Genomic DNA, 16908 nt, shown 5'->3' on the forward strand with positions numbered 1-16908 from the left:
GCCTGACGAGGACAATTAAGGATCTAATAATCTCCAAGGCTCTGATCAGATGCTTCTTTCTGTTTTGCAGTCTAAAGGATTTTTACAATTTCTATGAAGTTGTTGGCTTAAAATGGAAGGTGAGTATTTATTGGATGGAGAAGAGGGGGAGTGTGTGTGGGAGGGAGAGCAAAGGAGGCCAGTGATTAAAGAGAAGGTGGGTAAGGAGCAAAGGCAATCTAAAAGAAGCAGATGATGGGAATAAGGTGGGTCTCCACCACTGCACATTGTTTGTATGGATGTGGCATTGACTACTTCTGATCACATCTGTTCTGCTTTCAGGCAAAACGAAATCGCGAGCACTGGTTTGATGACCTTCCACGGACAGCGTTCCTTATTTTTAAAGGTAACAGTCTGTGTTTTCATGACAGCATGTGTTCAACTAGCAGGAAGAGCATTTCTTTACGAAGACAGGGCCCTCCGAAGGGATCTTCTGTTATGTCCCTGGTAAACAGCTGAGGGAAGGCCTGCTAACCGATTCTCTGTGTACTCAGAGCCTCCAAGCCCACAGCCTTGTATCCAGAATCTCCAGGGAAGATTTCTGTCATGCAAATATTCCCTGTACTCTGACCCTGGCTTCCTTAAAATAAGAGACTTCTTGGCAGAAGCTCTGTAGCGAACCAGACCCTGAGGTTAGAGGGCTGTATTCCGTTTTCAGCACAGAGGTTGCGGGGGGGGATTATGATTGCTGAATCTGCTAGAGTTTATAGAGTTTGTCCACATCCCAGGTGGTAACTCACAGCAGTGGCTATGGAGTGGGATTTGTGTTTTCACAAGAGCTGCTAGGCTTACTAGTCCCAAGATGTGGTTGCAGCGCTTGTGCAGGTCAAGTGCAGCTGCTCGGGAAGGGGAAAGAGGTCTGAAATACCCATCAATGTAATCTGTTTTGCAAATGTGATTTATCTCCCGTGTCCGAAGTTTGCTGACTGAATGTAGCCATTCAGAAATAAGAACTTACCTGCAGTTATTTTCCAGTGTTGTATGTTAGTGGGAAAGAGTTAACCCCATCTTGGTGCAAACACACAGCTGTCACAGGAGTCCTGCATATCTCTGCTGATGCATTCAACCCTCCTTGACAGCGTACGTGTTGTTCCAAACGCAGGCAGTGCTTCAGCAGCTGCATTTACCCCTGTCCACACCACAGAACTAGTACATAGAGAGAAAAAAAAAAAAGACATCTCGGGTGTTAAGGATAGTGAGTTCATTGGTGCTAAAATTCTAGAGAAAATTTGAACTTGGTCCCAAGAAGTAAAAGTTAATAATTTTCGAGTCTGTTTATCTTCTGTGCTGAGGATTGGTATGAAAAATGTCTCTAAGGAGAAGATAAAGGAAGCTGTGTGTGAGGTATGGAGGATTGTGTAAACATTTGTTTTGTCATACTTTCCTTCATGCAGGCATCAACATCCTTGTGAAGTCCCGTGTGTTCCAATACTCTATGTGTAAGTAGAAGTAACGAGCTGCCTCTCTGCTAGGCTCCCTTGATCACACGGGTACGCTGTGTCTGCCAGCCCTCGCAAGGACATAGCGTGGTGCGGCTGGTCTTCGGTCTGAGCCATGGCTCGCGTACAAATTTTGGAGTTTTGGCAGAGAGGGAGGGAACGGCATCCTCATGCTGAGCGTTAACTGCAGCCTGGGCTGTCAGCTCTCGCTGTGTCAAGTTTTCTGGAGAGGCTCATCAGTTCAGTACTTCACAACGCACTTGTGGGTCTAATTCTGTAGACGTCGCATTTAGGTAGGTGGGTGGTTAGCTTTCACAAACCTTGAGGTTTTTATCTTGCAGCTGAAGGATGCTGGGTAAGAAACTGCCTTACCAGACGACCAACTTCTTCTGTTTGCACTTGAGAAGGTGCAGGCATCCTCGTGGCTGGAGGGATTGCTTGGCAACTGTACTGCCTGCTAGAATGATCCTCTGCTCCTCTTCTCTAGAGGAGAAAGTACTTACTTGTGGTGCTACTTGCTATGTTCTAAACTATCTGTTCCTACTCGGTAATTTGGGGGTTTTTTTTGAATGTTGGAGGAGAATTTTTTGTTAAGTTGGGATGCTAAACTAAAGAGGGTGAGGAGATCTGAGTGAAAAGAAGTCCTGCACCTCCAGGATTTGAATGTTGGGGAGCAGTGATAGATCCAGGCTGACGGAGCTTTGTCCTGTACTATTGGAGACCCAGTGGTTCTCAAGATTTTGTTCCAGAAGTAGGAGAAAGGTGAAATATGCAGGTACTAACATGGCAGAATGTAAAATAATTTTGAGTAAAAATGATTGAGATGATTCAGACCATTGTTTTGTTTTAGTTCTGTTTCATTCTGGAAGATAAAGGTACTGCATCTGTTAAAGGCCTGGGCAAGTGAGGATAGAAGACTCTCCCAAGTGATGTGTTCAGTTTCTATGTTGAATTGGAAACAATGACCCTGCCACTTGTCCAATATTATACTCTTTTTGTTAGCCTAAAAAACAGATGCCTTCTGGTCCAGGACAGGTTTTGCCTGGGTTTTTACTTTGTTTTCCAGATACTGTGGTGGCTGTGAATGGAATTTGGATTCTTGTTGAAACCTTCATGCTGCAAGGTAGGAAATGTTGTGGCTTGTTTTCCAACTGTGATGCTGGGGACTGAAAAAAAGGGAAGGCTAGAAAAAGTTCTTCTTGTGTCTTGCAGGAGGGAATTTCTTCTCCAGAAATGTCCCGTGGAGCTACATAGTCTTCCTCACGAGTAAGTTGATGCCTCCCAGCAGAGCTGTCGTTTCAGAAGGAGTTGGGAGGGGAACAGACAGCTCCGTTCCTAGAAGATTATTCAGTTTGAAGTTAAAACTTAGCCACAGGTGTCCAGGCTCCATCTAGAACAATGCTGTGCCTGGCAGTGATTGTCAGCATCCCCACGGACCCATGTGAACACTGCTGCACTGTTACACAGCTCCCTGTGCCACTGCAGTCTGGGGAGCCTCTTACCTCTGGTGCAACTCTCCGCAAAAGCTGCAGTATTATTCTTAAAGCTGGCTTCAGCCCTGAGAACAGAATAGCCTCGTTTATTAGGCACAGCATGTGAAGTGATAAGCTCCTCCAGACTTGTGATGGCTCTGTGTGGAGTTGCTCACATTGCTCTGCACTGCACTGACTATTCCAGGAGGTGTTACCAGCTCTGATCTGATTGCAGCTGTGAGCTGGCACTCCGCCACACAAAGCACGGCAGTCCTGTTTGGAGTACGGAGTGCAGGGGCATGTTGAGGAGAAGACTGAAAGGACTAGGTGAACTAGTTGATGAGCTGAGTTTTCTAACTGGACACCATCCCCTCCACGAACCTGTACTTTAGTCTTCCTTTTCAGCCCAAGTGTAAGCAATTGCTTCTTCATGGGCTGGTTCGTTGCACTGCCATAGAACTCTTCAGTGACGTGAATTCCCTTCTCCTGCCAGCGTCTCTTGCTCGAGGAGAAGCAAAGTGTAGCTCCACAGAATCAAAATAGTGTGTAAAAAAAGCGGGAGGTTCTTTGGAGAGTCTAGGAGAGGTTCCTAACCTCTTCTTTGACTGCTGGGCAGCTCTAGTGCTTCCCTGGCCATTAGTCTTCAAAACACTTGTTACAGAAGTTTGAAGGCTGAGGCACTCTGCGACGCTTCTTTTCACAGGGACGTTGTCATCCAGCTCTTCTCTTTGTTTCTCTCCCACCTCCACCCCCATGCCCCCCAGAACCTGGAAAGAAAGACTTTGGGTTGACAAACAGGGCATTGTCATGTTATTACGGTGTTCTTTAACCTACAGGCCCACAGGGTGCTGCCAGGACAGGGAGTGAAAGTAGACGGCTCTTCTTTGAAAGGATCAACCCCTGCAGGTCAAGGCTGGGCTATGGGATGCGGATACATTTCGCTGAGATAGAAGGAAATGAACAGGCAGGATTGAATTCCCGACACCACTTTCCAACCTTTCCTATGGGACCTTGTGCCTCAACATCTATAGTGTGTTAGCCAGCTGAGTACTCTGTAGACTGTTCTGAGGAGTCATAGCGATGAATACAGGAAAGTGTCGATTTGGAGGGTTAATGTCTCTTTGGCATCTCACCAAGAATAAGGAGGATGGGTGGGGGTCTTTTAGACCTGTGTTCGAAAGTCCTGTGCTTAAAGCACCACACATCTTTGAGCACAAGCCTTTGCATAAGCCCACCTAGTGATGCTGCTTAGTTCTGACCATGGCTGTCATCTTGGTTTACAGTCTATGGCGTGGAGCTGCTCCTGAAGACCACTGGACTGGGGCCCGTTGAGTACCTGTCCTCAGGCTGGAACCTGTAAGTGCACGGTGATGTTTTTGAGAGATGTGATAACTGCTGGGTTCAAAAGACCAACTTCTTAGATGAGTTTTTAGGCCTGTAGATAAGGCTGTCAGCAGGCTGTTATAATTCTGCCCTTGGCCTTGTGCATCTTGTTAGGCTGGAGCATCACCAAGTACCTCTTCTCTGCTGAAACACGAATGATAAATCATTGTCCTTATTTTATTTTATTTTATTTTCAGCTTTGACTTCTCAGTCACCCTGTTTGCATTTTTGGGGCTCATGGCACTGGCGTTTAACATGGAGCCGTTCTACTTCATTGTGGTTTTGCGACCCCTTCAGCTGCTGAGGTGAGACAGGAAGGCTGGGGGGGGGGGGGGCGCGTTACAGAGAGCAGGTGGGGAGAAAACAGCCAGGCTTGTTTTCCATCAATCCAGCTGGGGACCGAGCTCCTCACCAGGAGAGGGCAAGGATTGCTCTGTGGGTACGTGACCATGGCAAACAGGAATTGCGTGGGGTAATGAGATTAGCCAGAGTTATCAAAATGAATGATAACAAAAACTTGGGATGGGATATGAAACCCCGTGCTTTGGAGCTTAAGCTGATCTCTAATAGAGATCAAGGGATTTACTGGGGGCAGATTATCCTGTGTCTGCCTTCGTGGGGTTCTTACACCTCCTCTAAATTGTCTGATGCTGTTCAGAGAAAAGCTTTTCTGTCAGGGTGACACAGTCTGAGCCAGTTTAATAATTTCCATTGAATTACCAGAAATTACAGTTTTCAAAGGATGTTGCTTTCTAGGGTGAAGTACAACCCTGCTCTAACTGCTTCTTGCACTTTAAGCAAGACTGTGGCCTGTAACCTCTCTGCAGCTCAGTAAGATGGGTCTGATTAACCCTCTCATTTCGAGGCTGTTAGAGGTACCTTCACCTTTGCAGAATGCTGAGAGTCATAGGGGGATGGCATTTGAGGCAAAATGTTGTTTTGTTAAAAACAAGCTAATGCAATTTAGCTCTTCAGTGAGGATTTAAAGAACACTTTATGATACTCAAGGGGGGGAAAAAAATAATGTTTTCTGTGTTGCTCCCTTGCCAAAGACTGTGTTTGGCAGCTGTGTTTCTCTGTAAAGGCTGATGGAGTTGCCAAATCTTAAATTAGCAGGCACAATGCAGTTTTCTTTCATCAGTTTTATTGGGTCATGGGGGAAACACGGAAAAGCTTGTGTCTGAGGAAAGGAGTAACGAATCCTGACCCTGTACACAGGACTAATTTAAGTTCTTACGATTTTTATGGTTTTTTTAAATAGCTATTTATGCATCATGCTTTGTAAAAAGACATAGGCTTTTCCTTGAGATTCCTCAATCCTGTGAACACTTAGTTGAATGTATCATAAACATTCGGATGGGACAGTGGGATGTTGTTAGGTGAGCAGAGACCACTTGAGCCAGAGCAGATCCTATGAGTTTGGTGTCAGGAACCCTTACTGTTCATTGACTACAGAGGTACAGAGAACCGTGATACTGTATTTCCAACAACGCGAGGAGAGCTGCAGTGTGTAGGTAACTACTGGCTTCTCCTTTCAGGTTATTTAAATTGAAGAAACGCTACAGAAATGTACTGGATACTATGTTTGAGTTGTTCCCCCGGATGGCCAGGTACTAACTTCTTTTTGCATGACGACAGGGAGAGGAGAGTGAAGGTTTAGTGTCTAGGATCAGGGTCAAGGTAGGGACCTGTTAAACCTGCTAAAGGTGTTTATGCTCTGATCTGTCAACAGGTTGTAACTGATTCTTCAGTGTGCTGCAGGGGGTGTTAATCTTCCAGTTTCTTGGAGCAGTAGGTGATAAGCAGCACTCCAGCACCCTGGGCCGCCTCCTGCTTTTGTGTTATAACTAAGAATCGATGCTTGTGTGATTTATCTCCCCCATCCCAGCTTTGGTGAGAGGGGAGGCCCATCTGGGAGGAACATTAACATGAATATACTAGTGCTTAGTACAGCCACTTGAGCATTATTGTGAAATGGTGGGGAAGAAGGAGCTTGGGGTTTGAGTGGGGCATCCTCAGACCTCATTCCCTCGAGGGCGGTCTGAGCAGAGTGTGTTAGCTAGAGAATGCTGTTCTTGGCACAGTCCCTGCAGCCAAGGACGTGGAGAGGGCAGAAACAGTGTGTGTTGTTCTTTGTTAAAGAAAGTGTGGAGGGACGTTTGTTTACCAGAAGAGACAGACTGGGAGGGAATCCAGGCTGCTTTTTAGTTTTTCTCTTCAGTGAGTGGCAAGCTCCTTGTCCAAGGACTTCTTGAATGAGGGCAGGCGAAGAACTGCAGAGCCACAGTGGCAGGGAGGGTGGTCTGGGGTTTTCAGTGCTGCTTCCCATCCGCTGGAAATGCCTTCCAGAGCAACCAGCCTGTGTCTGTGTTTCCCTGCCTTAGCAACTCTTCAGTAGCACAGTACTCTTTCTGTTTTTTGCCCCCAGCCTGGGTTTAACCCTGCTGATCTTCTACTATTGCTTTGCCATTGTTGGCATGGAGTTCTTTGCTGGCGTGGTCTACCCGAACTGCTGCAAGTGAGTACCACGTACCCGTCCCCCTCTGCAGTGGTTTTGGTACAGAGCCAGTAGCAGTGAGCTCTGGCAGCTCTGTCTCCCTGTGGAGCAGGGGCCAGCGAATGGGTCTGAGTGGGGGTCTGCAGCTAAGGCAACGTGCTGTGAAAATCTAGGAGACACTTCACTTGGCTAGGTAAGATCGGATGAAATGACTTTTGCATTGCATTTGGAAAGGCAGAGATTTTTGTGGTAGGGGTGGCTGGCTTTAACGAGTTCTGTAACTTGCCTCAGGTAGCTGCACTGGGAGGACAACTTCATGGTACCATGGCTGGAAACTCTTGTAACATCTGCTTTAGAGTGAAGTCCAGATTTTTATCTTGGCGATGCCAGAGTTGCTTGGCCAGACCTGTTACATATTTAGGCCTTACTTTGTAACACGATAAATTCACCCATTCTTGGAAGCTAAGCTGTCCTGTCCTGTGCCCTTTTCATCTTAAATGGTGGCAGACCGCTTGGAAATGCCAAGCTTTAAGGGTGTGAGCCAAGGAGTCTAAATCAAACACTCAGTTTCCCTGGTATATTTGCTGAATGATTAGAAAGACACCATGTGCTCCCTGGGCTTGTGCTGAGCTATGAAGAGAGAAGCTTTCTTTCAGAGAAAATTGCAAGTGTTGGCCAAGAGGTAGAAACTGCCACTCTGCTCACCACCTTCCCAGTGTTTCGGTATTTATAACCCTTGGCATTTTCCTTGCTTTTCTAGTCTCTTCTCATTCTTTGTCCTGATTTCTCCAACCAGCACAAGCACGGTCGCAGATTCCTACCGCTGGGTGAATCATACAGTTGGCAACAAGACGGTTGTGGAAGAAGGTTATTACTATCTCAACAACTTTGACAACATTTTGAACAGCTTTGGTAAGGGCAGTTTCATCCGTAGCAAAAACTATTCCTTAGTGCATCTGTGTTCCTGCAGAGCTGGACAGCAGGACTGTAATAATGCTCATGTAAGCCTGGGACTCTCCCGTTGAGTCCTACTAACGCACCTCAAACGCTCAGCATCCTGCTCTCTCTGTCTGGAGAGCTCCACCTGACTAACTGTGCCATGTCTGTTTTGCAAGGTAAGCAGAAGTCTCTCAAAAGCCAGTGTGAAGCCAGCAGATCTGTTCTGACTGGTGATCAGACCAGACTTCCAGAGATGTTTGAGGACGTTAAGTCACTACCCTTCTAAAGAACCAATACTGATGCTAATATATTTCTTTAAACCCACTGATTTTTCTTAACGTGTGAGGAGAGATGCTTATCTCGTGGTGATTTCAGAGGTCTCCACGCTCTCTGGTGGAAGGAGTCCAGTCTGTTTCTGATTCTTTTAAGAAATATAGATTAAGCCATGCTTCTGGTTCTGTGGGTCTACCCCCTTTGTCTGAAGTAATTGCAGTAATGAAGGTCTGCATTCTGTCTCTGGATCTGCTGGCTTTATTGAAACTTTGGTATCTTGCTTCAGTCTTTCCCATCAAATATTTTGTCTAAGAATCACTGTAAAGTAGGTCAGGGTGGATAAAGGAATTGTCTGTATTTTTTCTCCCACTTGTATGCAGTCACGCTGTTTGAGCTGACAGTTGTCAACGACTGGTACATCATCATGGTAAGTAAAGCTCAGCTACCATGTGTGTATAGACAGCACAGACTCTGCCAGTTGAGCTAGATCTTCTGTGCCACCACTGCTTTCTTCTGATGATTGGAGATGGGCCCAACGTTGTCACTTGTTGTTGCCAGATATCTTTTGGTCCTGATGGCATTTGACCTTTGACATGCTGCTGGGCATGTTTTCTTGTGAATCTTGACTGGCCTTCAGGCCTTCGGGTTTCGCAGCCTAGACAAACGGAGTCACTGTATTCCAGCTTGTCACCTGCTGTTCAAACTACGTTCTCATAGCAGCAATGGCTTTTAAACCCACAAACTTTAAATGTTGTGTATAGGAAACTCTCCTTTTAGCTTGAGAGGCAGATTAGCTGCAAGGACCAGCTGGGGCATTGAGCACTGCACAGGCAGTCCCTGAGGCTAACTGTGGAGCCATGAATGAGAGAGAGATACCATTTATGCTGCTTTATGTCTGTTGGCAAGCAGTTAACAGCAGATTTTTCCTTCTTTTGTGCACTACTGACTTCTTGCCTTTCCTCTTTAGGAAGGGGTGACATCCCAAACCACTCACTGGAGCCGTCTTTACTTCATGATCTTCTATATTGTGACCATGGTAGGTTTCTGGATGTGTTTCATGCATCAGATAGTGGGGATGGGGAGGGCAGACAGCTTTTACTGTGTTCCAGAAGGAGCTTCCATGCCTAAATGAGGACAACTTTGTTGTTGTGCATAAATGTCTTCCAGAAACAGGTGTGAGTCCATATCACTTGCAGAAAGTTGAATTTATGGGCATCAACAGAGCTGATGCCACACAAACCTGGCCTGAGGTAAGGACTAGGGCAGCACAAGAGTTCTGTTCTGTCCCCATTGTGGCAGACTGTTGGCAGTTTACTCACAGGTGGATGTGTGGTGTGTGCATCCTCTCTGCCGTGGAGGAGCTGGGGAGCATAGACTTGAAGCACAGATAAAATGCTGAGTTTCTGGTTGAACTGGGCTGGAAGAATCCCCCAGCAGCAGCCTCTTGACCTCTTCTGTTCATGTCCTCCCAGGTGGTGATGACAATCATTGTGGCTTTTATTCTGGATGCTTTCGTCTTCCGCATGAACTACACTCGGAAGAACCAAGATTCAGAAGGTCAGAACTGAGGACTGGTTGACCTACAATATTTTGTCTTCTCTCCCTGATGTCTTATGTCTGTAGGAGAGAGTGGGACTGGCCAGCAAGACCAGATTTTTTGTTGTTGTTTATTTTTTAGCCTTATTTCCTAAGCTAATTCTTGCACTTTTGTGTGATATTTTGGTCTGGCCTTTCTGCCTTGCCCCTCATCTCTCCCCCAGCACTCCCCAAAAAGTAAGTGCGTGTGTGTGTATGTATGTATGGGGGGGAGGTGTTTATATATAGAGGGATGGGTGGGTGTGTGCACATGTGTTTGTGTATAAACTTCAACTACCTGAGCCATTTCAACCAAATTGCTTGAAGATAGGAAGTCTGCATACATTTCATTAAAGAAATGTAGGAAACTTTACAGCAATGATGTAGCAAAGTTCAACAAGAGACTTTACAAGAAGGGATTTTTTTTTTTTCTTTAAAACCAGTTTCCCTTCCTCACTAATACCCTCACTGGCACCAGCACATGTCTCAGAGTGGCTTGTTCAGCATTCAGGCACCAAAACACTGGATCCAAGTGGTGTGCCAGCTCTCTTTACCGTGACATGGAGGACAATGGACACTGCCTATCCAGTTCGGTTCTTTCCACATCTCCCAGTTGTACTTACTGGTGACTACGTGCTGGTTTTGGATGTGCATTTGGGTACTCTTTAGGAACTGACAGTGACTGGTTTCTCCATCTCGTCACCCCTGTGAGTCATCAGTTTTACTCACTGTCCTTGTCTCCTGAGCTGGATGTCTGAAGCTGCATGTAGCTTCATGACCTGCTAATTTAGGTGCCATAAACACATTAATCTCCTACAGCCCTTCTCTGGCTATTCCTTTGGGTCATCTACACCCAGACTTTTCTATTCATTCTCCATGAAGACTACTCTTAATAACTCTTTACACTCCTCTGCAGGAAGGAGTTACAGCTACTGCACTCATATATTTCATACCAGAGAATCTTCCCCACAGAAACGTGATGAAGGCCCCAGCCACAGGAGTAGCTTTGATCAGCCTCTCATCTTTCTGAGGTGCCAGAAGATCAAATTTGTGTGGCGCAGGCCTGTAGGAGCCAGGAGTTGTTAGTTACAGAAACACTTTTCATCGTGATCCCTGCTGCACCCAGTTTGAAGGGTGCGGTGAAAGACGCTTGTTAGCACTGAACTCCCAAGTTGTTGAAGGTCAAAAGGCAGCAATTTCTGTGTAATTATTTGCTTTGCTAGTTAATTCACAGGCAAGCAAAAAGCTACAAGATTTTTGTATTATTTTTTTTTAAGATATTGAGCCTGATGTTTTAAAAAGCTGAGATGCTTGCTAGCCCTACACACTAGCTAACTTATTTGGGGGGACAAGGACATGTACGTTCTAGTCACAAAAGTAGGTACAGACTGTGCCTGACATCTGGCTTGGTCCTGCGTGCTGTTAAGCTTTGCCTTCCAGGCTTATCATAGTGGCTGATGAAACAACGTTCACCTTGGATACTTTTTTTTTCTCTTTTTTTCTTGCTTTTCCAGAAGACAACGGCATTGTACTGGAGAAGGAGATCTCCAAGGAGGAAGTGGTTGGCATAATTGAGCTGTACAAGCGGAGTTCAGCTGCTGCTGAAACAGCTCAGCTGCAGAAGATCGTTTTGCAGATGGACAAATATGGGGTAAGAGGAAATGCTTACTGCAAGTTCTCAGCTTTGGGGGAGGAAAGTCCACAATAGCCTTTTTGCTGTCTTAAGAGAGAAGCTGCATGTGTCTTTGTAATATTGAGAGCTGAGCTACTGGAGGGGCTCTGCAGCACTGGCACAAAGTTTAGCTGCTCTAGAAAAGTAGCAGCTTAATTTCCCCTGCACTCTGAATAGCCCTGACAAAGGCTAGCTGCTATGGCCTGCAAACTTTGCTGTCCTCACCCAGTACTGGCTGGAAAAAAGTGTATTTTTCTCCAAGGAAGCCAGTGTCTTATAATTCTCCTGCCTCTCTCTGTGCCCTCCATACGCTTAGGCTTGGACAGTCCTGAAACATTATGCAGCAGTATGATGGTATCGATTCCAAACACCAGGCTTCCTTTCTCCATGGTGCTGCTTACATTTTCATTCTAAAATAGGATGGACAATTGGGAAAATGAGCTGACCTGGGTAACTGCTCTTGTCTCAGAACTGTTGTCTCATGCATCTGGGAAGAGCTTGAGTGGTTGTTTTAATAATAGCCATTATATTCTTGTATTGCCACTACAAAGTACAAGTGCTACAGTCTCTTAGGCAACCTTTATTTGCTTTGGTTGGCTTGGTAGTTATAGGCTGAGCTCTTGTTCCCACAGACAAAATTCAGAATAGCAGTGATGATACCAATCAGAAGCGGTTTTCAAGACAATAAACCGAAGGAGGATGCTGTCCTCAGCCTTGCAATGATGATGCCAGACCTGAGATTTCTTTTGCTTCTCAGTCTTGTTCATATAGCTCATGTGGTCAGAGTAATTCAGACTTCTCTGCTTACATGATTTAAGAAGTCCAGGCCCATGGAGTAAATGATCTGGACAAGTGGGACAAGATCTTATTTGGAAGCTTGGGTTTGAGCCTTGTTCCAGGCACTGATGTTATGTTCATCTGACTAAATTAAGCACCACTGACAGATGCATCCATCCAAGCTACAGCTCCCTCTGTAGTCTCTGGGGATCTGGTCGGTGTGATTTGTCTCAGCCTGCAGTAGATGCCAACATTTGTTTAGGTGATGTGCACCCTAAAATTTCTTTTCCCCATGACAACAGAAGGAGCCCAAGATAGCCCGAGCTCATCAGTGAATGATGAGTGTCTGCTGGAAGGATGCCTGAAGTTCCAGGGACTGATCCTGTGAGCTGCTCAGTGACTGATCAATGTCTTTTTTTTTTTGTTTTTTCCTCCCCCTCCCTCCAACTCTAGCAAATGTCAACACTGTTTCTGGGACGCAGATCAAGGACCAAGAGTGATTTGAGTATGAAGATGTATGAGGAGGAGATTCAGGTATGTAGGCCCAAGTTGGAAATACCAGCAAGTCTCTCTGGTGAGCAGAACATCGCCTAGAATAACAAACCATCCTTTTATACACCGGAGGCCTTCTTCCTCCGAGTCCCAGGCAGCCGTGTGCTCTGTGAGAAGGTTGGGCAGTAGATGAAGTGCACTTTAGATTGATCCATTCTTGCAGTCAGGGACTTTCTTAAACCACAGAGCATGTCAGAGCCTCCTCAGCGGGTCCGGGTACCGGCTGTGCAGGTGTGAGTCACAGTAACACGCTCTTGGTGCACACGTGGCTGAGCTTACCTAGACTCACCGCGCTGGACTTGTTGGCCAGGGCTAGGAGCACATGCGTGGTGCATTCCTGGGGCTTGGCTGCTGGACACTAATTTGTTAAGCCACTGGAATGTGATTGTGTTTGAGCTTGGGTGTGTCTGTCTGACACAGAAACCCAAGTGCTCTCCCAAGCAGAGTGCTGCCTGGTGTGAGCGATGCCGCCTGGTTTTCCTTCAGAACAGCAGGCTAGCAAAGATGGGAAGCATTTCAGTCAACTGATTATCTGGAATGTTTAGGGCTTTTCTGCTAGTGCTCTTTGTATCAGGAGCTTTATGCCATAGATTTGGTCACTGTAGTGACTGCCAAACATTAATCTCCAGGCTCGAGGGGTCATGGGCTATTATAATGTTTAGTACTGGAAAGCATTAATCTTGTAACAATTTGAATCTGTCCTTTGCCCCTTGGGCAGCTGGCTTGGGGATGACTCTTCAGTCCCCCTAACAAAACATGAGCATGTTATTTACCATGGAGCCAGGTGGAAATCTGCAGAGAAGCTCCCTGCCTGTTCTGCTTCGTCTCCTATTCAGGGATGTGACATACTGTGACACCCTGGGCACTGCCCAGGATTGGGAGCAGCTCTGCAAATCCCAAATGTCACGGGGTCATCAGCACTGGAGTCCTAGATGTTCAGGAGGGACGTTCTGAGAGAGGAATGGTTTCTTGCCCAGGTTTGTCAGTTCAGCCAACTGTAGCTGAGCCATAGCTGGTACTTCTTGCTTGAACTGTGGGTGGCAAGGTCTCGGTGCATCCATCACAGCCATGCTGCAGTTAACCAGGTGTTCCAGGAGGTTAGGCTACATCCAGGGCTTTGGAAAGAGTCCCTCTGTGCCTGAGCAACCGTGCCCTCATGTAGCAGAGCAGCCGAAGGCTCTGCCCTTCGGGGTCCTGCTGGGGGGGCTGTGAGGCCAGTGTGGGGCAGAGCCTGATCTCGGTGTGTTTGATCTCCTGTTGCAGGAATGGTATGAGGAGCATTCCAGAAAAGAGGAATCTCAGACACTGTTGCAAGAGCCCGCATCTGCTTCCAACAGCATTCTGAAGCCCCTGAGCCTCCGACAACGCTCCCAGACTGTCATTTAGGCCTAGCTAACACAAGCCATCTTCTATGCAATAACCTAGAGTATTACTTCACAGCGTATATATTGGGATGATGTATATAGATCTGTTCAGTGTACTGTTCAGCTGTAGGGTTTAAATCTCTTCCCCTAGGCAGTGAATTGCTGAAAAACCAGAGGCCCGGGGGACTCTGTGTAAGGCTGCTACACACAGATTGAGCATGACGCCCATGCTTGGCACAGAGTGAGCATCTCGGACAGAACAGAGACCTCCTCCCCCTGAGCCACTTCCCAGGCCCGAGCCTGCTCTTTGTCTTACCACTAACAGACCTTGGGGAAAGGGACGTGTAATCCATTAACAGCAGGAAATGCGCCGAAGCAACCTGCTTAATATTAAAACTTTTGCCCTTTTTGAAAACCTCTTTTGCTTAAAGGGTACAATTGACCTATGAATAAAAGATCAGGGAGCGAGATTTTGTTTCTTCTCCACCTTCCTTATGCAAAGAAAGGGGAGGTGGCGTGAAATTTCAGCACTTTTGGAAGAGCAGATGGCCTTCCCCCTCCTTTTTGGCACACCTGGATGCACTCCCTGTAGTAGATCCAGCTCTGATTATTGAATTTAGCTGTCCCGGAGCAGTTCTGTGGCAGCTGGAGACAGAACCAAGAGCCAGCATCTCATTGCATTATGACCATAGGTGTGACGGGAGTTTGGGGACAGAAGCTCTTGTCTCTGCTGTAGCTGTCCAGTATCGGCATTGCTGCTGGTCAGTTCTGCCCGTGGTACTGCCTGGGACTGGGACTGCCTCTGGACCCCAAAGCGCCTGGCACTGCTCAGTGAGAGGGGACATTCCGCAGGGTGATGGTGGCTGTTGATTTCTGCCACTTGGCCACTTGCTCTATAGATGGCAAATCTCTGGCTGGTCCTTAGCTCATATAGATGACTGGGAGGAAAAAATGGAAGGTTTTGCAGCTCTGAGCCTGACGTATTTCTGCCTGGTTCTGGGTTAAGGAGAGCTTATGGGCATCAAACAGTACTGCTGGTTGGTCCTCAGCCAGGTTATTGCTTTGTTTATACAGGTGAGCAAGTCCCAGCACAGCAGTGTTGCTCCTCCCCTGCTTTCTCACTCCTGCAGAAATGTTCCTCAGGCTGGCAAATGCTGACTGAGTTGGATCTTAGGAAGATCCACTAAACAGCTTTACTGTTCGCCTGAATTTTGGATGCAGGAGGAGCATGGAAGACAATGATTCTTCTCGTCTGTCTGCTTCTCTACAGCCAGCAAGGAGGCTGCCAGACCTGGTAGCTGAGGGATGGGAAGGAAGGGGGGAAAAAGGATCCCTTCCCAGCTCTGCCACATTTATTCTGTGGTCATGGCAGGTTGTGTCATCACTGGTGTTTCATTGCCTGCAACGTGATGAGAACCGTTCTCTGTAAGTCCCCTTTTTTCCCCTCTGTCAGCACAGAAAGTGCTGAGGGCTACAAGTATCTGTCAGCTGGGAGGCTCCTCTCGCCTCTTGCTGTTTGATCTTCTCAGGTTCAGTCTTAAGAGTAGAACTTGCTGGGGAGGCTCTCTCCTTCCTCCAGATGGATCAGGCAGTGGGAGATCTGTGTGCCCATTCCCTTTGTCCCACATCCTTGTTTTTTCCTGGGTGGTCTCACCGCATAGGACAAGGACAGCGGGAGAGGACTGATCCTACCCGGGCAGCTCAGGAGCATTTCCTGGGTGGATGAGACTTTCAGATGTAGGCATGGTGGGAGCATTTGGGCTATGGGATGGAAAGAGCAGGTGAGCAGCTTTCCAGGCAGCATGCACACTAGTATCTGCTCTCAACCCTTGCCAAATTCCCTGGGTGCCTCAGGGCAACTTTTTGTTTCCTTTCTGGGTACCGCAGGTATGAAACTATTTCTGAGCTGAACCGTGAAGGACCTTAAAGGGCTGTTTTCCAAACCATAAATTTGACCACAAATTAATGAGCAGTGCAGTTGTTGCTCTTGCAGTTGCTCTGCATGGAGTCACAGCCCGGGAGATTTATCCAGATTAGTCCTGGGGCTGGAGGAGATGTTGTTTATTCTGTTTTAAATTGTGGGCAGGATGAATGAGCATTGTGAAGGTTAAGGAAAAAAAAATGTGGCTGTGTTTAAACTCATTCCCCTACAGCCTGTTTCTCCTTACAGGGCTGTCTGTGACTTTTTTGGGGATGTTTTCTGGGTGTGAAAGGAGTTACAGCTTTAAGCTGCATTGAGGGGGGCACTAACCTGCTTAACATGCAATAACAGGGCTTGTGTCACAGAGATGGGAATGCTTGGACTGGGGTTCAGGGCTCAGGTGCTGCTTCTGTGGTTTCCTGTTGATCTGCCCCCGTGTACACACTGTGTTAATTATTTTTGTAAACCAAGGAGGGCCACAGTTTACTGCTTCCATATGACTTTGGAAAGAAACAAAGTTTGAGTACGGGGCATCCCCTTCTATTTATCCTCCTCTCCCCAACCTGGCACACAGACTAACGACAGAGACAATCATTTTGTAGGGAGCAAGGGAGGAAGCACGGCAGGATTTTGTATGCTGGCGTTTTGTTTATAAAATGATTTTATGGACATCTGTAAAATGTTCTCTAGATTTTTTTTCAAGCACACTAATAAAACGCATCTTCGGCTTTGTAAAGGCAACTGCTTCCTTTCCTCCTTCCCGTGCCGTTCCAGAAGAGGGGCTCGGCCACAGCTGAAGCATTTCCAGTGTTTGAAGAGCGGTGCCTGCCCTCCCTCTCCAGTGGCAACTGCTTGTGTGGGCATATTCTGCATGCATGCCCTGCTGAACTGCTCTGAATTCTTGTTCCTGGGCATTCGCAAAGCCCAGCTTCCCTTCTGCCCTTCCCCCCATCAGGTTTTTTCCTTCAAGTTGAGATAATGCTTTCAAACTTAGGGTTTTTAGTT

At 46.8% G+C, this 16908-nt stretch overlaps 1 protein-coding gene across 5 annotated transcripts in view; it reads left to right on the forward strand.

The window, feature by feature from the left end:
* Positions 1 to 16639, forward strand: part of TPCN1 (two pore segment channel 1) — a 49313-nt gene extending 32674 nt beyond the window's left edge. For all 5 annotated transcript variants that reach the window (XM_055797925.1, XM_055797926.1, XM_055797924.1 and 2 more), the window contains 16 exons: positions 71 to 119; positions 322 to 385; positions 1434 to 1478; positions 2545 to 2601; positions 2691 to 2744; positions 4234 to 4306; positions 4531 to 4638; positions 5872 to 5943; positions 6762 to 6851; positions 7627 to 7742; positions 8423 to 8469; positions 9010 to 9078; positions 9515 to 9599; positions 11132 to 11268; positions 12520 to 12600; positions 13882 to 16639. In XM_055797925.1, the coding sequence (XP_055653900.1) occupies positions 71 to 119; positions 322 to 385; positions 1434 to 1478; positions 2545 to 2601; positions 2691 to 2744; positions 4234 to 4306; positions 4531 to 4638; positions 5872 to 5943; positions 6762 to 6851; positions 7627 to 7742; positions 8423 to 8469; positions 9010 to 9078; positions 9515 to 9599; positions 11132 to 11268; positions 12520 to 12600; positions 13882 to 14004 (1270 nt within the window). In that variant the 3' untranslated portion in view covers positions 14005 to 16639. The remainder of the gene's footprint in view (positions 1 to 70; positions 120 to 321; positions 386 to 1433; positions 1479 to 2544; positions 2602 to 2690; positions 2745 to 4233; positions 4307 to 4530; positions 4639 to 5871; positions 5944 to 6761; positions 6852 to 7626; positions 7743 to 8422; positions 8470 to 9009; positions 9079 to 9514; positions 9600 to 11131; positions 11269 to 12519; positions 12601 to 13881) is intronic.
* The last annotated feature ends 269 nt before the right edge of the window (positions 16640 to 16908 follow it).

Source organism: Falco peregrinus, chromosome 2 (genome assembly GCF_023634155.1).
Source record: "Falco peregrinus isolate bFalPer1 chromosome 2, bFalPer1.pri, whole genome shotgun sequence".
In the NCBI taxonomy this organism is placed as follows: domain Eukaryota; kingdom Metazoa; phylum Chordata; class Aves; order Falconiformes; family Falconidae; genus Falco; species Falco peregrinus.